Raw genomic sequence first — 24,039 nt, forward strand, 5'->3', positions numbered from 1 at the left:
ATGCTCATGTCTACTACAATTTGATATAAAAAGCGGGGGGAAGGTAAAACAGGAAGGGAAATAGGTTTAAAAGAAGACATTAAGTGACAGATGCAATCACCGCAGCAGCAACGCCCTCCTCTTCTGCCCGCACAGTGATCTTGGTCGTGACGCCGCTCTTGCTTGAGTAGGCCATCTTGATAAGAGAGGCAACACGGCCACCGGACACAGTCTTGCCGAAGAGCTTGAGTGTGTGGGTGCTGTTGTTGAGGGCGACGTCGGTGCCCTCCAGTGGTTGAAGGGACAGAGCTGAGATGAGTTGCTCGGTGGCATCTGAGAGTCATTAGTATTGGAATCAAGTACCGCTTTTGCAGTAAAAGGATGGGAAAACATACCGGCAATGCCCTTCATGTTGCTTAGTTGCAGAGTCTCGCTCTCTTCCTCGCCGTTCGCACCGGTCTGCTCCCACACGTGGTCGAAGCTACCAGCGAAAGTGGGAATAACGTAGTCGCTGCCGCTAAGCTCGAGATCCTCAACCTGGTACTCGTCATCATATCCACTCTCTTCTGGCTCGCCAGTCGTAGGGTCGATCTCTTTGCTGGTGAACTTGAGGATATTGGTAAATGAGGTAATAGGGACGCTGTGCTCGCCACCCAGTTTCTTGAAAGCGACGTAGACAACGCCGGGCTCGTTTGGAGAAAGTTTGGGGGCTGGGATAATGAAATCGTCCTCCAGCACCTCGTCCTCTGATGGCGAAGCGATCACAGTGACATTCTCGAGGACAGTATCGGGCAGGGTGTTCTTGATGTCGTATTGCACAACAATGTTCTCCTTGAAAACGTGCTTGACAGCAGTAACGACGTACTCGGTCTCGCTCTCAGTAAGCTCAACAGGCACGGAGGACTTGAGCAAAGCACCGTATTCCTTGATATCGGGGTGTTGCATGAGCTGCTCGGCGTACTTCTGGGTAGCGGCAGCAGTAGCAGCCTCGGCGACACCGTTGGCCTTGCCCTTAGGAGGGCCGGCGGAGGGGGCCTTGAGGGTAGGTGTGGCGGTGGTGAGCTTCTTGGTGCGCTCCTCAGCCAATGCTTGCTCATGGGAGACAACGGGGACAGTCGAAACATCGAAGGCAGCGGCAAAAGTCTGCTTGTCGTTCGAGGTAACGTACATAACGAGCTGGTGCTCGAAAGTGGAGAGGGAGTACATCGAGTCTAGGATTGTTAGTAACACTGTACGTATATATGCATTGGATTAAAACTCACCATTCTTGATGAATGCGGAGGCAGTTTCATCCTCGGCGCTCATCAGACGCAAGTTCAGGGCAGCACGATCGCGAACCTCGTCATCAGTGTCATCGACGCAGCGAGTGAGCAGAACCTGGACACTAGACTTGACTTCGGGGTCCTTCTGGCCAACGCCAAACTTGGCCAAGGCAGTGACGGCAGCAGCACGGACAATGGCGTTCTCCAGAACGACACGGTTGTAGATATACCGGATGTACTTGGTGGGGTGCGAGGTCTTGGGGCCCTCAACACCGAGCAGGTGCAGGACGCGGACGGAGAGCTTGGTAAACTCGCAGTCCTCAATGAACTCACAGAGGTGGGCGAGTGCATCCTCCTTGCTCTCGGGAACGAACTTGATCAGGTCGAACATGCTCTCAACAACTGTGCGCTTGAACTCGTAACCACCCTCGTCGCGCAAGATACCGCTCAGGAAAGTAAGCATACCAGCCTGCTTGCTGGGGAACTTCAGGCACAACGTGCGAATAGCCTCGACAATTGTGATCTTGAACTCGTCGGTGATATCGGCCATGAAACCGGAGATCTGCTTCATCAGGCGGTCGACACTAGCCTCGTTTCCAGTCTTCAGCAACGTAGTGATAGCGAATGTCGCAATAGAACGGTTGGAGTTGGAGATGAGCGACTCGATATCGGGGTTGCACACGTTAACGACATGGGGCTTGAAGGAAGCGAAGTTGTGGAGAATGCGAATAGCGGCGAACTTGGTGATGGACCGGGGAGAGGACAAGAACAGCTGGAGGACGTGAACTGCTTGCGAGGCCTCGGCATCGGTGACATCCCGCATATCGCAAATTGCCTTGGCAGCCTCAAAGTTGACCATTTCGTGCTTGTGACGGAGCCAGCCATCCAGCATCTGCATCATGGGTTTCCGGAGACCAGGGTCTTCCTCTGCCAACTTGGCCGCCAAGCGAACTAACAGCAACAAAGCGGCGGGGCTCTTCACCACACCGGCAGCACCGTATTGTTGCACCATCTTGACCAGGGCCATGCGGTCATGCGAACGCATCTGGTACAGGAGACCAATTGCATGGTACTGATTCATGAAGTTCGACTGGGAGATATTGTGAGACTGGGAGCTAGACGCGAAGCCCAAGAAACCGGAGGATTGCTTTGATGATGAGGCCGCCTCCTGGGTTTCGCTCTGCCACCTCCGAACCACGTCGCGCGCGATAGGGAAAAGGTGGTAAGAAGAGACCAAAGCAGCGGAAGAAACCGAGGGAGTCTTGTCGACAATGGCAGTCTTTATCAATCGCTCGATACCCTGGACCGTCGAGGCATCAATGATGCGGCACAGGGCACGAATAGCATTCGCCCGGTAAAGAACGTCGCTGCCGACCGCAGTGTCCTTCATGATGATACTAGTCGACATAATCACATCTTCCGCGGTATTGGCCAGTTCCTTCAGGATGAGATACACCATCTGTCGCAATGAGGGATCCTTATTCTGGAACAGCTTCGAGATGCCGAAGAAGAGGGTGGTGGCTTCGTTCGTGGGAAACTGCTCTCCGGTGAACATGAGGACCGCAATCTTGGTCAGGAGGGTACGGCATGTCCGCGGGGAGATCGGGGAGGAATTGAATAGTCGAGCTGAACAAATTGTCTTGTTAGTAGCGTGCAATGGACGGTTGCGCGAATAAGCCGCATGGCCAGGGGGGCATTGCGGGCAACCTACCATCTTGGAAAACGGAGGTCCGGTCAAGCTTGATCATGACCTGATCCGCATCTTCGTCTTTCTTCATGTAACTCATTTTGCCCAGGTGCTGGGGTTGCACCAGCGGATTGTGCTCGCGATCTCCTTAAGTTCGTCGGAGTTGGGGTGTTGTAATTGGGGTGGTGGAGAGGGAGGGAGGACACAGTAGCAGCAGGGGAGGGCGGTGTAGGCAGCTACTGCATTCGCATAGTCAAACCCCCAAACAAAAACAGGGAGAGAAAGTCGAGGAGTAGAAAGAACTCGAGAAGAGGTTGGTGATGAATCTCGACCTCGAGCTCTACGGCACTGTTTATGGAGTTAAGTTGAAGGTGGCCTTCCGTGTGTTTGGCAGCCACTTGTGGCGCCTGGAACCAAACACTGCAAACAGGTGGCATCATGCATTGCGGCGCTGCCTTGTCTCCCCTCTCTCGTTAAACACCCTTTCACTATTCAAGTGTTGAGGATTTTTTGAATTGATTACCTTTAAGACACAATGGAGGTCGAAGTCAACCCCAACGAAGATACTGAGTGGTATGTCCATGGCTGCTCGTTGTAGCGCACATATATATTCTGGCTTCCCCGCTCACTTGGAGCTACATCACAAGCACCTTCTTGCTGATACACAAAATGGTATAGGAACGATATCCTTCGCCAACATGGAATCATTCCAGAGAAACCGAAAGACCCCGAACCCTTGATCCAGGAGGCCCTGATCGCAGCCGAGCGCAGAGCATACGAGAACCGACTGGAGGACAAAGATCTGGATGAGCTGGATGCGCTCGAGGATGAAGAAGACGAAGACTTCATCCAGCAATACCGGTGAGCCTAGTACCTCAATGCTTTAAAGGAGAAACCAAAGCTAAACCTTATACCCAACAGCCAAAAGCGCCTTGCCGAGCTCTCCACCCTCCAACAAACCAGCCTCTTCAACCAAGTCTACCCACTCCAAAAAGTCGACTACGCCCGCGAAGTGACCGAAGCTTCCAACAATGCCTACGTCCTCGTCAACCTGACTTCCCAGGGCGGCAACGTCGAATCCCGAGTGCTGACCGAGCTCTGGCGCCAATTGGCCGCCAAGTTCGGCGATATCAAGTTCTGCGAGATCCGTGCCGATATGTGCATTGAGGGATACCCGGAGAGAAACACGCCGACTATCCTTGTGTATAAGGATACCGAAATTAAGAGACAGCTCGTTACGTTGCGAGAACTTAATGGTCCCCGGACCAAGGTTGAAGACCTGGAGCGACTGCTTGTTGATCTCGGAGCGGTGAAGGAGAGTGATGTTCGTCTCAAGAAGCGCTCTGATTCGGACGATGACCGCGGCAAGGATGATGAGCTCAATGTTGAAGATTATGATGACGACTGGGATTGATTATGAACGCACTATTGAATGACTACGACTGAAAATTCTCTGTTAATTTCAGCGAGCTGTGTATATTATGATTTGCGCATATGATATTCCACTGGAAATGGAAAAGGAGGAGGCAAAAACGAAAAACACGAAATGATGTGGATTGTTTTCTGGGACCTTGTTTCAGAACGACATCACAGCTAGTGTCTGAGATGTTACTATGTTCTTCCGCGGTTGATCCTGACAGGAACATTGACCAGGCATACTGAAGCATATATATGCAAGTGATTGCTCGTATAGTAAATTTCATGATGTTTATGAACCAGTCTACTCCATCCTCAAGAACCTTAAAGCCAGAAAAGTGTATATTTATGTCGAGTAGCTTGACATATGCGAAATATCCAATTTTAGACTCAGGAACAGTCGGGCAACCGTATTCAAGCATTCCTACATAAACCGAAAAGTAGATATGTCCAGGTATAGACCATATATTTGAGGGTCCAACCATTTGCCCTTCCACTATTCCCATCTCCAGCGCCAAAGTACTCCAAAACGGCCATCATAACTGACTCCCACGACAAAGGAGTAACCAATAAGAATAGACAACCGAAACGAAAAAGGTATAAGATAACGAAGCATTGAATCATCAAAATCGGAGAGCCATGAAAGGGTTGTTAATCGGATCAGATCAACTCATCACGATCATCCACACTCTCCTCAATAGCTTTCAAAATCTGACCTTCCTTAAAAGCCGGACCCTGTCCATTACACTGAGCCATCCCCTTCAGCCGCTCAGCTACATCACCGATATTGACCTGTCCACGCTTGAACAGCTCATGGCTCTGAATAAGATCCCAAGTAGCACTAGCATCGAGGAGCCTTTCACCGGTAATTGCGCAAACCGTGACACGATGTTGACCCTGGGGAGTTGGGCCCGTGGGACCGGCAGCTTCGGGCATCAAGGTTGAGTAGAAGTCTGTTGGGGAGTATGTCATTGGGCCTGTGACTGTTGGTGCAGGGTGTTCTTTTGCACCGGCATTGCCCCCGTTTAGGGAGTGTGAGGTTGCGCGGAGAATCTCGTTCTCGGTTGCGTATTTGGCGAGTTCGCGCTTTAGACGCTCGTTGTCGGCTTGCAGGGTTGATGATGATTGTTCGAGATTGGTCACTTTGTCTTCGAGATCTTTGACATGGCGCTCCTTTCGCTCGCGGAACGCTCGTTGGCTATATGTGTACCCGTATTAGCATTTCCTCACTGCAAGTAGTACAAGACAATCTTTGCTAGCAATTGCCAGATAGAAAGAGCCGTATATAATCACGGGAGACGGATAATCACGTACGCTGCCCGATTTTGAGCCTTGCGCTTACTTTGCGCTGGTGTCGCCGAGTCCTTCTCCTCACTGCTACTCCGCCCGGTCGGATCGCGGTATTGACCATCGTCGCCGTCAATTGACGTGGGCTCTAGCTTGGTGCTATTGTGCACGTCATTGCTCGACACGGAGTGCTTCGTGAACGAGTCCGGGGGCGAATGCGGTGGCGGACCGAAAGACGAGGAGGGGTCGAGGCGGAAAGAGGGGTCGAACCCCGGATAATACTGGTTATATGCGCCGTTCTAAAATTGTTCGTTAGAGAGATTTCGAGAATTTCCATTGGAGATCAGGGAGAGAGGGCCGTACCAGGGCAAATGGGTCGTGGAGGGCATCTTCGGAGGGAGCCTGTGGCTGTTGGTCGGGAGTGGGCAGCCCGTATAGCGTTGAGTAGGGCTGGGATGAATGAGGGGCGTAGTTGGAGTAGTCCATTGCGCTGAACAGCGACTCAGAAGTACTGAGATTGTCGTGAGGTTTGGATAGACAGAGGAGAGAGGTCTGGATGACTCGGCGGAAGACTCCTTGACCGTCTTTGAGGGCCGGTTCCCCAAAGTTCTTTTTGACGGAGGGTTTTGACCGATCTCCCGTGACTGCTGACCAGACCAAAATTGAGGTGACCCTTACAGCGCTAAAAATAACATCCTATTCTACATTATTATTCTTGTTGATACATAGGATTTACTCTACCCCGCTCTGTTCGTTCTTTTCCAGACGGCTACATTATCCCCCTATAGTCGTTCCCGTTCAGGATAATCTGATGTGTAATCTGACAGAGTGGAGATCGACCCGAACATCCCAAAGGGCCAGAACGTGTGGCAATGGCACTCGATGATCTCACCAAATAAATCTGGCTAGGACATACACTAGGAAGGCTACAAAGTATGATATAGAGTACTAGGACTAAAAATGGTGGGACGAAGAATTCGTATTAGATGTTGAAATCGACAGTGTGTCCGTCAGGGTCTGGGTGGGGGAACTGCCGGATAATAGTGAAAATTAAGAGAGATCCGGTCGTGTCTCCCTCCCGAGGCCTCTCGACAGACACCTGCGACTAGGGGAAAAGACAAATTCAAGAGACGGGTTAAACATGCAGTTGGGAAGAGCAATAGGCTAGCAAATATGAGAGAAAAAACATGCAAATCGACGCAATACCACCCCGGAAGCGACCCTAGCCATTTCCGTCGCCAATCACCAGTCGAGAACCAGCTCTCTCCGAGCGGGTAAAACATCCATTCATAGGCCAGATTCATGCAAGAAGAGCAGGGCAAGAACCAGTAGCCTAGAAACAAAGACCCGAAAGAAAGCCATCCCCGAAGAACGATCTCCACAACCTCAAAATCCGATCGGCAAAAGCCGGTCGTCCCCTCGTCCCCATACGGCGTCGATATGCAGCAAACACAAAAGAAAAAGCAAAAGGGGGTAAAACAAGTCATGGGCAAAAAAAGGGGGAAACAGTGATGGGAATCACGCATGCGATCATGCGATCTCCAGGAAGTCCAGTACCAGCAATCAGAGAGATAAGGAGACGTAGTGTTCAAGTATCCAGATTGCCGTCATTTGCATCTCTCCTTTAGTCTTGCCTTTTCCAGTCGCACGATTCGGGTGAGTTGACAGGGATACCGGAATCGCGAAGCGTCGAAAAGGTCAAGACATAAGAATAGCCACCATATCAAAAAGCGTTTCGAAACTGAGTAATCGGTCGTATCCCGTGAAAAGACGAGCACGAATATCCGAAATAGGGAAAAGAAAACAGTAGTCAAAGGTCATCGGCTGCTCGGCACAAAAACGTGGATCACAGATCGTAGATCCAGACTTTGCGGAGTTGAAAAAGGGCGAGCAAAACGAAAAACGGTTGACAGATCGAAACGGTCAAGGTCGAAAATTGGGATCGAGGACAAGGTGGAAGGACTGTCAGAGATGATTGCAGAATGAACGGGGGGGGATCCAAGGAGAAAAATTGAAATCCGAGATAAAACGTCGTGTGTGCAGCATGGGTCGTGTCCACAGCGATGGTGACAATTGGGAAATCTCGGAGTTTCATGATGGTCGAGAAAGAAGGACGTGGAGCAAGCAGGAGACAAGCAGAGGGGGAAAAGAAATCAAGCAAAATCAAATCCACCTATCCAGGTCTCGCTGCAAGTCACTACGGGATTAGTACCATTGAGCCCCTGATCCATCGTCCCGCTTCGAACGGCCACCAGAAGGTCCATAACCTAAAGCAGCACCTTTCGAGGCAGAACGCAGCCTAACGCCGAAGACTATGCGATTAGTCAGATTCAGAACTGAAGGGTCCTCCACGCCAGCGTCACAGAAAAACACCAAACGCAGAAGATTGAAAAGAGAAAAGGGGTTCCCTACTCGGAACCAGGTTTCAAAAGTACTCACATCCTGTCACTTCCTCCCACGGCACGGTTGGTGTCCGGAGTGTTGTCGAGGGCTCCACGGTCAATGACCTTGCGACGCTGGCCCGAGATGGCACCGGGCTTGGCGGCCGCAGCGCTGGCACCCATGGGGACAGCGGCCTGGCGGCGGGCCGCCTCTTCATCCTTGTCCTTCTTGGTGGCGTCCACGATCATGGCAGCGTTCTTCTGGTACTTGTAGACGGTCCAGTCGAACACGTAGTCGTACTGGAAGGACTCACGGACGAAGAGGTCACGGAAAATCTTGCGCAGGTACGAGTAGTCGGGCTTGTCATCGAAGCGGAGCGAGCGGGTGTAGTTCAAGTAGATGGCAAACTCGTTGGGGAAGCCACGGCAGAGAACCTCAGTGGGGGTGGTCATCTTCTTCTCCATGATACGGTCGTACTTCTGCTTCTTGGTAGCAGCCTTCAGGCCCTGCCAGGGGAGGGAGCCACGGCAGAAGTAGAGCATCACGTAGCCCAGGGACTCCATATCATCGCGGCGAGACTGCTCGACACCCAAGTGAGTGTTGATACTGGCGTAACGGGCAGTACCCGTGAGGTTCTTGTTCTCGCGGTAAGGAATGTGGAAGTGGGTCTTGGGGTCGCGGTACTTCTTGGCCAAACCGAAATCGATCACGTTGACCTGGTTGCCCCGCTTGCCGATACCCATCAGGAAGTTGTCGGGCTTGATATCACGGTGGATGAACGACTTGGCGTGGATGTATTCAATGCGGGAGATGAGCTGATCGGCGAGCAGAAGAACGGTCTTCAGAGAGAACTTGCGGTTGCAGAAGTTGAACAGGTCCTCGAGACTGGGACCCAGGAGGTCAATGACCATGGCGTTGTAGTCGCACTCAGTACCGAACCAGCGGACGAAGGGGATACCGACACCACCGGCGAGAGACTTGTAGACGCGGGCCTCATACTCGAGCTGAGGGTGCTTGGCCTTGACGCTCTCAAGCTTGATGGCGATCTCCTCACCGGAGATGATGTTGGTGCCTGTAACTTTGTCAGCTCTAGAAACAAAGACGATGCAAAATGTCGATTCACTTACCGAGGTAGATATCACCGAAAGAACCGCTTCCGATCTTACGGCCGATGCGGTACTTGTTACCGACACGCAAATCCTGTATATGATGTCAGCAAATCATGAATTTCGGATACACGAGGGGCGACCCAAAGCACGATCCCCCAACCCAAATTGTGTCCACGTCACGACGAGACATCGGGAATCAGGGGGATCGGGAGGTCGACAGAGGGAGTGAAGGGAGAGTCGGGACTGACCATGGTAGTCATGTTGACTGGATGATGGGGGCACAGCAGCTAGCCGTGCAAATGACTAAAGCACTTCAACGAAGAGTCAGAAAGGTCGATCGAGAAGATGAGGTGAAAGAGGTAGGATGTGGAGAAGATGGAGAATCCAAAAAATAGCCAGTGAAAGGGTTGTAACGAGCAGAAGTAACGAAGGGTTGAAGGAGGGGGTGTGACAGCTGAGCCTCAGGCCATGGGTGAGGCTGGGAGTCCAGGCCATTACCTATCACATTTGGCCACCCGCAGTTGCCTCCTTAGACAATATGGAAAGAGCCAGATGTCGGGATAAACAAAACAAGTAGAAAGGTGTAGCAAGTAACAGAAACAGCCAAACCCAAAAGGGAAGACACGACAAACGAGACGAGGTCGACACATACCAGGAGAGTAGACGATAAAGGGTGGAGGAGGGACGGATATGTCCAATGCCGACCGTAGCGTGGCCCGGACAATTCGAGGGATGAAAGTTGGAAGGAAGCAGAAGGTCGGACAGGGCCGAAAGTGGTGGTCACAGAAGAGAAAATGTGAAGGATCAGGAAAACCGAAGAAATACCAAGGACAAAGCCTTGATAACCGGGGCCTGAGGGGGTGAGAGGGATGGGAGAGGAGAAAGGAGAGGGGGGCGGAGAAGTCGGTGAGGTGTAATTTTTATTAGCGAAGGAGTGGCTGGCCACCCCCGGTACTGCCGTACTGCCGTGACCGCCATACCCGTCCTTACAGCTTCCTGGGAGGAAACCTGGTGGCACGCTCGAGCCACTTTTTGCGCGAATTTGGGCTGTGTATGGTAACGCCAATACACAGTCCCTTCTCTACTGTAAATGTTGGGCTGCAACGAGATTAGTTGGCAGGTTTTGGTCTTTTTCCTTACATGAAAACCTATTTAAACATAATTGTAAAATGGAATATATATACTAATATTCTATACTAGATTGATTGATGCCTTGCTGGTTTCCTATCCTATGCCTATCCTATAATCAATACTATAACCCCGTCGTAGTCAATGATGCTATCAGCGCCTAACAGAAAATAACATGGGCCCGCCTCTGAAAAGGGTTCGGAAATCCCGCTGGGCGCCGCCCGAATGAATTTGATTGATTGTCACAGGGCGCGTCTGGGCGGATCCCAAAATAACTCATCTCCATAGCCGCGGTGGAAACCCGGACCCTTGACTACTACAGTACATACTAACTACAGGACTGTAGAACCATCTTTGTAAAAATCACCTAGGAATTGAATGCTCTCTAATCATTACCCCAAATCAATGATCCGAAATACCATATTCGAAAAATCATTACAGGGCTGCCCGGGAGATGCCCGAACTGGCAATGTCTCATCTGCCTGAGACGGAGCTGAAATACCTATCATGCAGTGCCATGTTTGCCCACTTACCCTGGCTGTCCAACACCCGTGGCACCCTACGCCCGCATATCTGCCCTGGCAGTGCTCAGTCCCTATCGTGGGGACTGGGGCAATCAAAGGCAACATGCATCTGCATGCAAGAAAAGTACCGATGATAACGCCGTGCCCAAATCACTTTCAATATGAGCTTACTTCTACAGAAACCTACAGAATTCTACATGGGGAGGGCCTGCAGTGTAGGCAGTAAATGGTCCTTTTCGGAGAGGCAACGATAGTGATTTCTCTGACTATAAAAGTAAGACGGCAGGGTTCGTGTAGAGTGTGCTAGTGGTACAGCCAGGGTCCAATAAACATCGGAAAACCGGGGTATAAGAAAAGGAAAGAAAAGGGGAGGGAAAAAAAAGAAAAGAGACAATAGGGGGAGGATAGAGAGTGATCGAGAAAATTAAACAAACAATCAGCAGAGGGTAACAGTAACGAAGGGAATCCCGTCCCTCGAAGCGGTGATCAAGACGGAAACCAAAATGGCACAACAGGACCTTCCATCATATAAATGATCATGCATCGCGCAATACAAAACGATAGAAAGGGAGGAGAAATTGAAAGGAAAAAAAAGGAAACAAAGGAACGCAAAATGAAGTACACATGGAAAGGCGCTCAAAAAGAAGAGGAGTTGCGAATCGACATATCTCAGTGCACATGGTCATAGAATGGGGAAGAGATGCGCGAATGCAGGGCTTAGATCACGTTGGAAGCAATCTCGGGCTTGCCCTTGTTACCTCCAGCCCGTTCTTCCTCATCTAGTCGCCTCCGCCACTCCGCCAAGCTATCACTCATCAAAGCAGGGCCATCGCTGTTCTCCTTGGTCGGAGTCCGCTCCAGATCCAGCTGGCTGCTCAAGCGATAGTTGCGGTTGGTGCTTTCCCAGTGGGTACGTAGGGCCTCCAACTCATTGGCAAGCGAGTCCAAGGCCATAGAACCACGGTTGTCTGGGAAGGTGGTCGAGTCTTGGGAGACACTGCTGTCGGCACGGGGTCGCCCACTGATGGTGTTGCTGGACGCGTTGCTGTGAGAGCGAGAGATGCCGTTGGGTCCCTGGCCGCCGTGCTGAGACTGACGGCGGTAGTGGCCGACGGAAGTCTCAACCTGCACCAAGAGCATGTTGACCTTCTGTTCCGCATCCGTGGCACGAGTCTCAAGGTGGAGGTTCTCCTTCTTGAGCTGCTCCAATTCGGCACGGCTACGGTCAGCAGCTGCAAGGAGCTCTCGCTGGGAGCGCTCATGCTCAGCCTGCGCCTTTTCTTTCTCAACTTCGGCTGCGGCGAGCTGCTCCTTCATTTCCGAGATCTGGGCCTCTAGGCTCTCGAGGGACGAAGAGGTATGAGATTCCAATTCAGAGATGGATTTTTGGAGTCGAGCACGCTCGTTCTCCCAGTCAGCAGCAGCCGCCTCCGACTGGTTGCCTCCACTCTCTAGACTTCTCTGAGAAGTCTCAAGTTCAGACTGCAATTTGGCGTTTTGGGTCTTATACCGGCCGAGCTCATCCTTCATGCGCTTCAGCATCTTTTCAGTACCCTTCACGTAGTGTACCGCTGACTGGTAATCATTCTCTAGCTGTTCCAGCTTCTCCCGGAACGCGCGATCGGCTTCCTGCTCCCGGACTTCAAAGGAGTTCTTGAGGTCATCGTGAGCCTTCAAGCTGGTTGATAGCTGCTGCTCAAGCTCGCGAAGCCGGCTCTGCTCCGGGGTACCGAAGCGAGAGCCTGGTGACTCAAGACGAGGGGACCGCCGACTATCAGCGCTCACGCCACGTTCGCCGAGGAGATCCTTCAGGGCAGCGTGCTGAATGTTCAAAGCATTCGCATCCCGCTGATGGGTCTCAAGCTGAGACTTCAAGTCCCGGCTTTCCACGGTGGCCGCCTGACTCTCCTTCATAGCAGTCTGAAGCTGTCTCCGAAGCTGCAGTCCCTCGCGGCTGGCCTGCTCCTGATAGGCCTCCAGTCCAGCGATTCTCTCTTCGGCCCGACGCAACTTTTCGGCGGCAGCATCGGCAGCAGCCTGATTAGCCTTGGCCAGGGTGGTTGATCGTTCAACCTGGGCCTCCAGAGCTGCAACGCGTTGGTCAGCACGAGATTTGATCGAGGTCTCCAAGTCAACCGATGAGGCACGCTCGAGGCCAGAAACGAAAGCCAGCTTATGCGTCTCGGCCTCCTTGGCATGAATCTCAGCCAATTCCTCAGCATCCCGTAGGCGCCGAGTAGTGTTGTCCAACTCGGTGGTTCGCTCTTCATGTTCGGAGCGAAGCTGGAGGAGTTTACGCTCCAGACCTTCACGGCGTTCTCGCTCTTCATGCAGCTGCTTCTCAACAATGGCAGTCTTTGCAGCAGAAGCCGCAACGGCCTCCCGCAAGCCATCAAAGTTACTATTGAAGTCCTTGAGACGTCCAGAAGAGTCTTCTGCATGTTTTAGAAGCTCCTCCTTGTCGATGATAAGCTGTTTCAAGGAAGCCTCGGCTTCCGAGCGCAGCAGGGCTTCTTCTCTGGCGGTAGCTTCGGCTTTGTGCAGCTCGGCCCGCAGATTCTCGGCCTCTAGTGCGCTGTTCGACATCTCCAGCTCTGCAAGACGCTTGCGAGTGGCCTCAATGGTGTCCTCCGCAAGCTCCTTGGCTTGCTTTTCTTGCTGAAGGTCGGTGGTCATCGCTTCCAGCTTAGCCTTCAGCTCCGACTGAGAGGCCAAGGCTAATGCGAGTCGGCGACCCATGTCGGTTGGGCGCTCATCCTCTCCATCGCGTGGACCTTCGGGTTGAGGAGTGCCTCGCTGACTACCACCGTGGGCAGCAAGTCTGGTTCTCGAGTAGGCCGCCTCACTGACCGCGACGTCGCGTTGATGTTCGACTTCCGCGATCCGCTTGGAGGCGATGGCAGCTTGGCGGTCCACAGTAGCCTGCATCTTCGCCAGTTCGGCCCTCATGGCAAGGAATGCTTCCACGAGAGGACGATCCTCATCATTGAGGGACTCATTAATGCGATCGTCGATAGCAGGGCTGCTAGCCGCATTGGGGACGTAGCCAGCCTTTCTCGCCAAGGAAAGCTCAGATGCGTACCACGCATTGCGAGCCTTGGCTGCCTCCAGCTCCTTGATCAAAGCCTCCTGGTGAGGAGTCAGCCTGGGCGACCGGGGCTCATCACCAAGGGTCTTAGAGTTGCGGAAGCTACGAGACTCAATAGAACCATCAATGCTGGCAGCTTGTCGGCCGAGCACAGACTCCTCCGCGCTATCCATTGAGCCCCGCTGCCGGTGTTGACGCAATGACCGTTGACGAGCAGGTGTCATCATCGGAGCGGCCTCTCCAGCCTCCATTGCCTTCGCGGTAATCTTTTGTGGCTGCTGGGTTGGGGTCCGTTGACCGGAAGAGCCCGAGCTCTCGTGCATATCTTTGGCCACGGGAGACTCAACATTCCGATCGGCATTCGCTGCGCGGACATCTACGGTTGGCGTAAACCCACGATCATTCTTGGTGGGGGTCTTGCTGCGAGGGTTGATTGCGGGTTGTTGGGGTCCATTAGTCCGGGGACCCGGAGATGGGGCTTGACCAGGGGGTGGTGGCCCAGAGGGCGCCTGTGCAATAGAAGCTCTTGGTAGTCGGGATCCGGGGCCGAGGTTGGGGTTTGACCCGAGCTCTCCAGGCTTCGCACCCGCGGCTTGAATGATGCTCTCACGAGAGGGTGTCGGTCCCCGACGCAGTTGGTCCGGAGTTGCGTTTTGAGCCTCGCGGGATGTACGTCCGGACGATGGGCCTTGCTTGTCGCTGCTTATCTTTCTGCCGGCCGGGACTACGGCGCGGTCACTCGACTGCGAATCATTAGGGTATCGGATCTTGCCTGTGTCGAGAATATACGCCATGCTAAGTTCTGCGGGATCTCTCGGGGCCGAACTTGGCTCTCCGGCCATCACAATGATCTGCTTGCCAAAAGCAGTCATACTGTGTCCAGATCGAGGAGACGGCGCAGGTCCCATGTTCTGGAACGAGTACCAGCGGCGAGTGGTGATGCGGAATGCAGATAGATCTCCAAGATCCATTCCCTCGTCGGTACGTCCACCAAATACATACATCACATCGTTGACGAGGGCGGCGGCATGACCCTCTCTGGGAGTCGGAATGAAACCAACGCAGTCTAGCTCGGTCCAGGAATTGTTACGAGGGTCAAAGGTCCAAACGTCGTTGAACCACTTGACACCATTTGTTCCTCCGAACCTGTTTCGAGTCAGCCCGGATGCGCTTTTTCTCCTCTCTTTCAAAACAGTGTTCAACTCACAAGTATAGTTTGTCATTGTGGCTGACAAGGGTGTGATTGGTTCTAGCGGGGGGAATTTCACCCTCTGGGGGTCCACCTTCGTGGCTGTTCTGAACAAGCAGCTCCCACTTGTTTGTGGGGTTCTGCAGTTGGTTCAGGTCGAATGCCACCAAGTCATTAAAGAAGAAGCCCTCCACTTGACCACCGAAAACGTAGAGCTTAGAGCCAAGAATGTTGAGTGTATGGCCATATCGGCCAGACGGACGGGGACCGGGAGGAATCGCACGAGACCATTGTCGAGAAGCTACCGGAATTCCATGTTAGAGACAAAAGACACGGAGAAGGCGGGTTGAGCAACATACAAGTGTTCAAAAGATAAAGTGTGTCATCCAAAGCATCCGTCTCGTTGATCTTGGTATCACCACCAAACACAATGAACGCATTGCCTACTAATAAACTAGCATGGCCAACTCGCGGCCCTGGGCCCTCTGAAACCGTCGCAATTTGGAAACAGGATAGACTGCCACCGCTGCTTTCAATCATCCACAAATCACCCTTGACCGTCGAACCGTCGATCAGACCGCCCATCATGTAGATGTCGCCTTCTTTCGATGCTACGGCATTGATTGCGGCTCCGTATCGGGGGAAAGGGTTCATTTGCGGAGAGGAAAAGTTGAGGCGTCGTTGCGACCATGGGTAGAGGGAGGAGTTCGGACTCGTCGGAGATACGCCATTAGAAGGCTGCTGGGGTCGCTGGACCTAAAGGGACGACACAAAACACCGGGGTCAGGGATGCACGGTTCGACAATTGCGAACGGGGGCTAACAATCGACTTACCTGGGATTCCGATTCAGCCCGTTGTCGCATTCTGACGGGATCCGGACTAGTTGGACTAGCGGCCGAATTGAGCGAGTTGTTGTAGCTACTACTCGGTGTAGGTGTCTGCTGCGCAAAGGCATTGCCTTCTTTGATTCCGTTGGTCATTGGAGGAGGACCACCAGCGGATGGGGCGCCTTCGGATGTATGGAGGTTCCTTGTCGCGGGAGGGAGCGTAGTCCCTGGTTGATTTTTCTTGGATTTAAACAAAAAAGCCATCGTGAAGGTGTCGTAATCAGTCGTTCAACGGCGCAATGGGGGAGAAATCAACGCCCACCGGTCGGATTGCGCAGACGGCGGGTGCGATTGTCCCAATTCTGGTAAATCCGGTCCTCCAGCAGTATCAAAAGACGAGCGGTTCGGGGGAGGAAAGTTGGAGGAGAGTGGTTTGTAGAAATGGCACTGCGACCGGAGCGGAACCAGGGGAAAGTTGCGGTGGTGTATTTTCAGTTGGATGTGGAGTCGGGAACCAGGTACCGCGCTGGGAACCGTTGAAAGAGTCCCATTCACAGGCCGCTCAGCGTTCCAAAAAAAAATTATGTGGCCAGGGGGTCGTGTGGTGGTGGATGGTGGAGTTGGAAGTGGACTGAACACCCCAGCGATCGCAGCCCTCAGGGCATAGAAAGGAAAGTAGTAGTCAAAATAGATGCCCACAGGGCTGGGAAGAGGTGAAAACAGAGGGGGAGGGGGGGGCGGAAACAAGAAGGGGAGAAGAAAGAGATGAAGTGCTGATCGTAGGAGAGAAGCGAAGGTGGTTTCAATTTCTCGGAGGTTGGTCTAGTCCAACTAGTGCCTAGTGGCCCAGCAGCCAGCGGCATCCACTTGAGGGGACTTGGTATGGGGAGGGAAAAGCCAAAGAGGCTTGCATACTCAGGGGCTCTCTAACGGCCACCGCTTTAACTATGTTACTATGCGCCCTCATTCTTGGGCTCTGCTTTTCTGGTCTCCCAGCCTACAACTGTTATGGTGCTATTGAATCTATCCGATTTACCGTGTCTGGAGGATTCCCCATTCCTGCGATCAGACCATTGTCCATGATTGAATACTATTACCTCATGCCTGATTAATTCTATACGAAGCAGCCACCTCGGGGAAGACTGCACGTCCATTGGATCTCATCATACTCGTGCGCATAGATCTTGCTCATGCCAGACAATTGAATAACCTCATCTTACTTGGGCTATCGTTATCTCTTAAACAAGGATGTGGTACTCTGTAGTCAATCATCACCAAGAAAATGTAAATGTTGGAAACGGTGTGCCCCCTGTCTGAGATCATAATCTCTTTCGCTCTTTGGCCCCTCCAACGGTTCGATCCAAGAACACATTGATACTGTCCCCTACTGCCGTACTATGGACCCTTTAGAAACCTCGTATGGAACCCTTGATATGTCCATTCTAATGCCTAGATAATGCTTTCTCTACTTCCTCTTCACCTGCACCCTCTACCAATTCTAATTATAATTGCATCACGGCCATTATAGGGCCAGTCGCGGGGCTGTCCCAAGCCAGCGTAAGAACAAGCCACCCAATGACCATCCAGGATGCCCCGATTCCACACGACGATCCACTCTCCACAACGTGCAGGGAACCTATCGCCTTCGAACTGTTCCCACGCTGCAGTTTGGAGAAAGAATAATCAGGGGTGGCTGCCGACGTCGCTCGTCAGCGGCACTTCTTCCCTCGAGGAGTGGAGATGTGCCTACAGATGCCAGCTGCATACTTCGGGTACATAGCAAAAATGCGATCGCATATGGGTCCATCTGTCAATATTACAGTCCACCAGCCTCCGGAGGGCAGCGTGATCATAAAGGATTCCACATGAATCCATTTAAAAAAGGGGCCGCTGGGGGGCATTGGGCATAGGGTTTTCCTGCCTATCAGAGGAATTCGAGATTGTGATGATCACTACTGCACTTCCTTGTACTTCCCGCAAGTCCCTGAGCGCCCGCCTTCCCGGTTCTCGGTGACCCTTGGCTGGCTAGAGATGGCTGTCATCATATCTAAGTAATTACTCGTTACTCTCTACCCACGTGAGATAGCTAATTCGGTCCGATGGATCTCATGGCGATCTCGATCAAGGAAATCCGTGATATATGTAGCCCTTTCATGCAGCACAGGAGCGTCTATGAAACATACGTCCACAACATTGATATTCGCTAGAAATACGATACATAGATAGGTCAATGTCAGTAGGTATCCCATGCTGATCAGATGATATCCAATTTCTCTACAGATCTTGGATACATTAGCGGCTCGCAGTGAGACCCTAGATGTACGAGGGGTTCAGCTTGATCTTCTGCTGTGCCGTTGTCTTAGACAATGTGTTCATTGCCAACGACATTGACGGGTTGCTAGGGACAAAAAGAAGAATAAGATTTGAGCTCACATAAACTATTCAGGGGTGCATGAAGGGTCTTTTGTATAATCATGGTCCAGTACCACATTATCAGCACCCTGAGCTTGGACAGCTACTGTGAACTGGGAACCATCAACCTTCCCTGCCAAGACTGGACCCCCAGAAACAAGGATTATCTACCTATCACTCACCGCCTTCCGAGACTCTATGGATGTGTGAAGGCAATGAAAAGAATTTATAGGCTCATAGAGCTGTAAAGCTTAGATTTTAAGAAAGAGAGAGGATTTATCATGTGAAATTATATCAACGACTCTATAGGTACCCGACTTCAAGAGTTACTTCCTGGTTGGCTAAGGCACCGAAGGGTACTTCTATTGGTTGGAAGCTGCCTGATTACTCAGCCACAGGGCGCGGGGGATTAATAGTCCGGGCGCGCTCAGCATCGGAGCCTCACCGTTGCGTCGCTTGCGGTTCCAGACCTTCAGGCTGTTCTGGGCTGCTCTTGACAACCCGCCAGTGTCTTCGTTCAATCAGTTTCGAAACTCAACCTTCGTTTCTTCTGCCCAACTCATACCCGAACAACACCCATCCCTGTACCTCTACTGCAAGTGACACTTGTGCTCAGTCAACCCCAATCATTCCCCGGCGAGATAGACGTTGGAGGTGCTCACACTTTTGAGCTGCCTACTGCCAACCCCGCGGCTTCCAAAGCCCCGCCTTTCGAGTAACACCATGACCGAACATACAACATGAGGGACCCAACCGCAGATATGGAAGAGACCCCCCAGCAACCGGCGACCAACGGGGCGACCGAACCCCGCCGCCCTACCAAGTCAGTTCGAGTCGCGTTTGGACCCGAGCTAGAAACAACCATTCCCACCCGCGAACGCTCTCCTGCTCCATTGAGCAGTCACCATCGCTCCTTCACAACCGTTGAACAGATGTCCTCCTCGTTGGCCCCGCCTGCTCGCCCCACGAGCTCTGGCGGCGAGAATGCCGTGGTTTCCCTAGACGAGCCACCTCGACGACCCTCCCCTCGCAGATCGGAGAGCAGCCGACCCGCCATGCTGAAGCGAGCACGGAGTGATTATGGTCCTAGTCGTGTCACATTCGACAAATCGCCGGGAGAAGATGAGGAAGACTTCGCTATGCGCCATGGATGGCAGGAGGAATACACCTCCAGCGAATATCTCAAGATTTTGCACTCGGTAAGCATATTGTGGTGATTGACGAGTGGTTAAAGCCCCAAAGCTGATGGTAAATGTCATCCCCAAGAATTTCTACATGTATTTCACGGAGAAACGTCACGAGACCAACGGCATCCCGCGCGACCCGGACGGAAGCTGGCCAGCTCAGGAGTGGCGCATGAAGGATAGGCTCAAGACCGTCTCTGCAGCTCTCGCGATTTGTCTGAACATCGGCGTCGATCCTCCAGATGTGGTCAAGACGAATCCCACCTCGAAGCTCGAATGTTGGGTCGATCCCACCTCGACCACGGGTGGCGGCCAGAACAAGATCATGGAACAGATTGGCAAGAAGTTGCAGGAACAGTATGAGACGTTGAGTCTTCGCACCAGATACAAGCAATATCTGGACCCATCGGTCGACGAGACCAAGAAGTTCTGTATGTCTTTGCGAAGGAATGCCAAGGACGAGCGAGTACTTCTACATTACAATGGCCACGGAGTGCCCTTGCCCACCCAATCCGGTGAAATCTGGGTGTTCAACAAGAACTACACCCAATATATCCCTGTGCCACTTTATGACCTCCAGTCGTGGCTCGCTGGCCCCAGTCTCTTCGTTTTTGACGTATCACATGCGGGGAACATTGTCCAGAACTTCCATACCTTCGTGGAGAAGCACGAGAAAGAAAATGCGGAGGCTAAGAAGCGTGACCCCAATGCCATTGTGCAAAACTACAGCGATTGCATTCTTCTTGCAGCCTGCCAAAAGAACGAGTCCCTTCCAACGAACCCCGACCTACCCGCCGATCTCTTTACTTGTTGTCTCACCACCCCGATTGAAATCGCGCTGCGATTCTTCGTTTTGCAGAACCCGCTGCGGACTGATCTCTCCATCGACGATTTCCGTGTCCCAGGTCGCCTCCAGGATCGTCGCAGTCCGCTCGGAGAGCTCAACTGGATCTTCACGGCGATCACCGATACGATTGCTTGGAATACGCTGCCGCGGGCTCTTTTCAAGAAGCTTTTCCGACAGGATCTGATGGTTGCTGCACTCTTCCGCAATTTCCTCCTTAGTGAGCGTATCATGCGCACCTACAAATGTCATCCCATCTCCTCGCCGGAACTCCCTGGAACTCACCAGCACGCGCTCTGGAAGAGCTGGGATCTTGCCGTGGAGATGGTACTTTCGCAGTTGCCTGCTCTGATCGATCACGAGGAGGGTCGCCGACAGTATGAGTACCAGCATTCTACGTTCTTCGCTGAGCAACTCACCGCATTCGAGGTTTATCTTTCGTCTGGTCCCACGGAGAAGAACCCACCGGATCAGCTACCTATTGTCTTGCAAGTCCTTCTCAGTCAGGCTCACCGACTACGCGCATTGATATTGCTGAGCAAGTTCCTGGATCTGGGCCCATGGGCTGTCCACCTGGCTCTCAGCATTGGTATTTTCCCCTATGTCGTGAAGCTGTTGCAGTCAGCTGCTCAAGAATTGAAACCCGTCATGGTTTTCATTTGGGCTCGCATCATGGCCGTGGACAATGGAGTTCAGGTTGATCTTCTCAAGGACAATGGTATTCACTACTTCATCTCCATTCTCAACCCGTCTTCGCCCATCCCCGTTGGAAACGCTAGCGAGCACCGCGCCATGTGTGCCTTTATTGTCTCCATCTTTTGCAGGAACTATCCTCAAGGTCAGAACGTGTGTCTGTCCGGTGATCTGTTCGACTCGTGCTTAAGGCATCTTGGCGACGTTGAGAACCCCCTGCTTCGTCAGTGGTCATGCCTCTGTTTGAGTATGCTCTGGCGTGATTTCCCGGAAGCCAAGTGGATGGGAATTCGATGTGCAGCTCCGACCAGACTTTGTGAATTGAACTTTGACCCAGTACCGGAAGTTCGCGCTGCTATGCTTCATGCAGTCACGACATTCCTTGGAATTCCCGATCTGACCGACCAAGTGGCCCAGATTGAGGAGTCCTTAGCTTTGTCGGTCTTGCCCATGTCGGCTGATGGAAGTGTGCTTGTCCGCAAAGAGCTTGCTGTCTTTTTCTCGACCTTTGTCAAGCGCCACCAGAATAAGTTTGTGGTGGCTGCTTATGAAGAGCTGCAGGATGAGAAACGATCCCTGATGCACCGTCTGCAAAACGAAAACTCGCACACTAGCCGCATCGAAGGCCAGAATGGTGATATTATTAGCGAGCCCAAGCAAACCCAATTGTCTCGGAACACCACGTTCGGTACAATCTGGAAACAGGTTCTTATCCTTTCCGTCGACCCGCACCCTGACATCGCCCAGGATGCTGGTATTATTGTTGACTACATTCACCTTGCCCTTCTGGAGTCACCCATGTCGACTCTTGCTGACAGAATCAGAATCGAAATTCTGGATCTCACAAGCCGTATGTCACAACGGTATCAGGTACAGGAACGACCGGAGACGAAGAAGTCAGCACCGCCCTCAACACCCCCATCGTCAACAACAGCACCCGCCAAACAAGAAGGCTACCTTTCGCTAGGCTTCAGACGCACTGCCAGTGTTGCCGCCTCTCTAAAGAACCTTGCCTTCGGCGGCTCTGCGACCGATTCTTCCGAAAATTCGACCCCTCCATCGCCAACCTCGAAAAGTCGGATGCCCATGACCCCCCGCGGTCGTGCTCCCCCCGAATGGACGCGCCCTCCAGAAGTAAACGACCATGTCGCTCCAGCAACAGCTTATCACCAAGCTCCTACTCCCACGTCTCGAGGCTTCGAACCTAGGAACCCAGAGGTCGCACCCGTTATCCCGCTGAAGAGCCATTTCCTAGCCTGGTCCACAGAGGTAATTCCATCATTTGTTTACCGCCCCGTTACCCGAGAGGAGGTCTTGGAGATTGCTGGAAATCCCGTACTTACGCTCGAAAAGTATTTCCGCGAGCCCCAGATGAAACCGAATGAACCCGACGAACCCGGTAGTTCCGATTACAACGAGCGACTTTGGCGACGCGGCCGCAACGAGAAGATTATTTCAGAGACGCAACCCCTCAAGGGTAAGGCCGGCACAAGCCGGTGGGACAATTCGGTTACTCTACTCTCGAACAGCAGCCAGCCGTTGAAGATGTGCTTCCACCAATTCGAGGATCATCTCGCCGTTGCGGATGATCGGGATACTATTGCGTAAGTTCAGCAAGAGGGCACCAATGTTATGGCTTTCCTATTGACTCTGACTCTCTCGCACAGGATCTGGGACTGGCAGAACCACAAGCGCCTCAACCAGTTCTCGAATGGGAACCCCGTGGGGTCGAAGATCAACGAAGTCCGCTACATCAATGAGGATGATCAAGCCCTTCTCTTGACTGGTTCTTCCGATGGTGTACTCAAGCTTTTCCGTCACTACGAGTCGGCAAGGAACATTGAGGTCGTGACAGCTTTCCGGGCCTTGCCTGAACTAATTCCAAGCAACCGCAACGCGGGTCTCGTGCTTGACTGGCAGCAGGGACAAGGAAAGGCTCTCGTTGCAGGAGATGTGAAGGTGATCCGGGTGTGGAACGCAGCTACCGAAGTGTGCACTAATGTAAGTGTTGGACGATCTGCAAGCTTCGGAGCCCTTCATTAACCCCAACTCTTTCATCATAGGATATTCCCGCACGCTCCGGTTCCTGCATCACGTCTCTGACTTCGGATCAAGTTGCTGGCAACATTTTCGTTGCGGGCTTCGGTGACGGTGCTGTCCGTGTCTTCGATCAACGTCTCAAACCCACTACATCGATGATCAAGGTCTGGCGTGAGCATAAGCAGTGGATCACTAATGTCCACATGCAACGGGGTGGCTTGCGAGAGCTCATCTCCGGCAGCCGCAATGGCGAGATCCGCCTATGGGATCTTCGCATGAATGGCGCCCTCTCCACTATCTCCGCCACCAAGGATACTCTTCGCACTCTGAGTGTCCACGAACATGCCCCTGTCTTCAGCATGTACGTATCCACCTACCCAAGACGTTTCTAGCATGCAATGACTAACCTTTTCTCGATAGGGGCACAAACCGCCACGAAGTCAAAACCTACAACGTCGATGGCACATACCTCTCCACCTTCGAGCCGTACTCGAGCTTCCTCCACCACAACCGCTCCTCTCCCATCGCTGGTACGGCCTTCCACCCGCACCGAACCATGCTCGCGTGCGCGGCACTAAACGACCACCACATCAATCTCGTTTCTTGCTAGACCGAGCGCGACATCTTCCCCTTTTCTTCGCTGTATGATTTTTTTTCTTTTACCTGTTTTTCTTTTTCTCGAGCCTTTCGCTCTTGTAATATGGCTCTGAGCAACATATCCCGCACAATATACACGGCGTCTTGGCGAGTTTTCGGTTCTGTGATTTTTTTTTTCATTCTTAATTCCCATCGCGAACTGTGCTTTGTCTGGCTTTTGTTTCTTCTTTCTTTGAGATATTCCCATTTTGATTTTTTTTCCTTTCGAGAACACCTGTCTTTCTTCGAGATGAAGCCCTCGGCTTCTAAGTTTACATTCTTATTTTTCCTTCTAATACTCCTTTCTATTCGGACTCTAGATATTCCGGTCGTATTTAACACTTAGAATGA

The 24,039-nt window shown here is 52.3% G+C and overlaps 6 protein-coding genes across 6 annotated transcripts; 2 read left to right on the forward strand and 4 right to left on the reverse strand.

The window, feature by feature from the left end:
- Positions 1-79: 79 nt before the first annotated feature.
- N7496_001128 (coatomer subunit gamma) lies at positions 80-3,028 on the reverse strand (the record flags this gene model as incomplete). The annotated part of the gene is made up of 4 exons (XM_056694059.1): positions 80-312; positions 375-1,190; positions 1,242-2,867; positions 2,953-3,028. 4 exons carry the CDS (start codon positions 3,026-3,028, stop codon positions 80-82), a joined length of 2,751 nt encoding a protein of 916 aa, XP_056560788.1.
- A 435-nt stretch (positions 3,029-3,463) lies between these two features.
- Positions 3,464-4,342, forward strand: N7496_001129 (phosducin family protein; the record flags this gene model as incomplete). Its single annotated transcript, XM_056694060.1, has 3 exons — positions 3,464-3,501; positions 3,607-3,789; positions 3,850-4,342. The coding sequence occupies 3 exons, from the start codon at positions 3,464-3,466 to the stop codon at positions 4,340-4,342; spliced, it is 714 nt and encodes a 237-aa protein (XP_056560789.1).
- Positions 4,343-5,004: 662 nt separating this feature from the next.
- rsmA (putative bZIP transcription factor (Fcr3)) lies at positions 5,005-6,117 on the reverse strand (the record flags this gene model as incomplete). Its single annotated transcript, XM_056694061.1, has 3 exons — positions 5,005-5,542; positions 5,659-5,930; positions 5,995-6,117. The coding sequence occupies 3 exons, from the start codon at positions 6,115-6,117 to the stop codon at positions 5,005-5,007; spliced, it is 933 nt and encodes a 310-aa protein (XP_056560790.1).
- Positions 6,118-7,828: 1,711 nt separating this feature from the next.
- Positions 7,829-9,424, reverse strand: N7496_001131 (casein kinase 1 family protein). The gene is made up of 4 exons (XM_056694062.1): positions 9,371-9,424; positions 9,141-9,213; positions 8,071-9,085; positions 7,829-7,930 (listed from the first exon to the last, which is right to left on the reverse strand). The coding sequence occupies exons 1-4, from the start codon at positions 9,380-9,382 to the stop codon at positions 7,837-7,839; spliced, it is 1,194 nt and encodes a 397-aa protein (XP_056560791.1). The 5' UTR covers positions 9,383-9,424; the 3' UTR covers positions 7,829-7,836.
- A 2,067-nt stretch (positions 9,425-11,491) lies between these two features.
- On the reverse strand, positions 11,492-16,143 carry N7496_001132 (putative cell polarity protein (Tea1); the record flags this gene model as incomplete). The annotated part of the gene is made up of 4 exons (XM_056694063.1): positions 11,492-15,008; positions 15,070-15,352; positions 15,411-15,807; positions 15,886-16,143. The coding sequence occupies 4 exons, from the start codon at positions 16,141-16,143 to the stop codon at positions 11,492-11,494; spliced, it is 4,455 nt and encodes a 1,484-aa protein (XP_056560792.1).
- Positions 16,144-19,031: 2,888 nt separating this feature from the next.
- On the forward strand, positions 19,032-23,662 carry N7496_001133 (ubiquitin-binding TORC1 subunit KOG1; the record flags this gene model as incomplete). Its single annotated transcript, XM_056694064.1, has 5 exons — positions 19,032-19,490; positions 19,558-22,616; positions 22,680-23,013; positions 23,076-23,413; positions 23,473-23,662. 5 exons carry the CDS (start codon positions 19,032-19,034, stop codon positions 23,660-23,662), a joined length of 4,380 nt encoding a protein of 1,459 aa, XP_056560793.1.
- Positions 23,663-24,039: the final 377 nt, after the last annotated feature.

The sequence above is a fragment of the Penicillium cataractarum genome, assembly GCF_028827025.1.
Source record: "Penicillium cataractarum strain IBT 29864 chromosome Unknown utg000001l, whole genome shotgun sequence".
Classification (NCBI taxonomy): Eukaryota; Fungi; Ascomycota; class Eurotiomycetes; order Eurotiales; family Aspergillaceae; genus Penicillium; species Penicillium cataractarum.

Bases quoted from the DNA above. Each gene is read 5' to 3' on its own strand.
- N7496_001131 (XM_056694062.1), bottom strand. The intron at 9,086-9,140 runs GTAAGTGAATCG...ACAAAGTTACAG, and splicing joins TTTCGGTGATATCTACCTCG to GCACCAACATCATCTCCGGT. The intron at 7,931-8,070 runs GTGAGTACTTTT...CTTCGGCGTTAG, and splicing joins GTGGGAGGAAGTGACAGGAT to GCTGCGTTCTGCCTCGAAAG.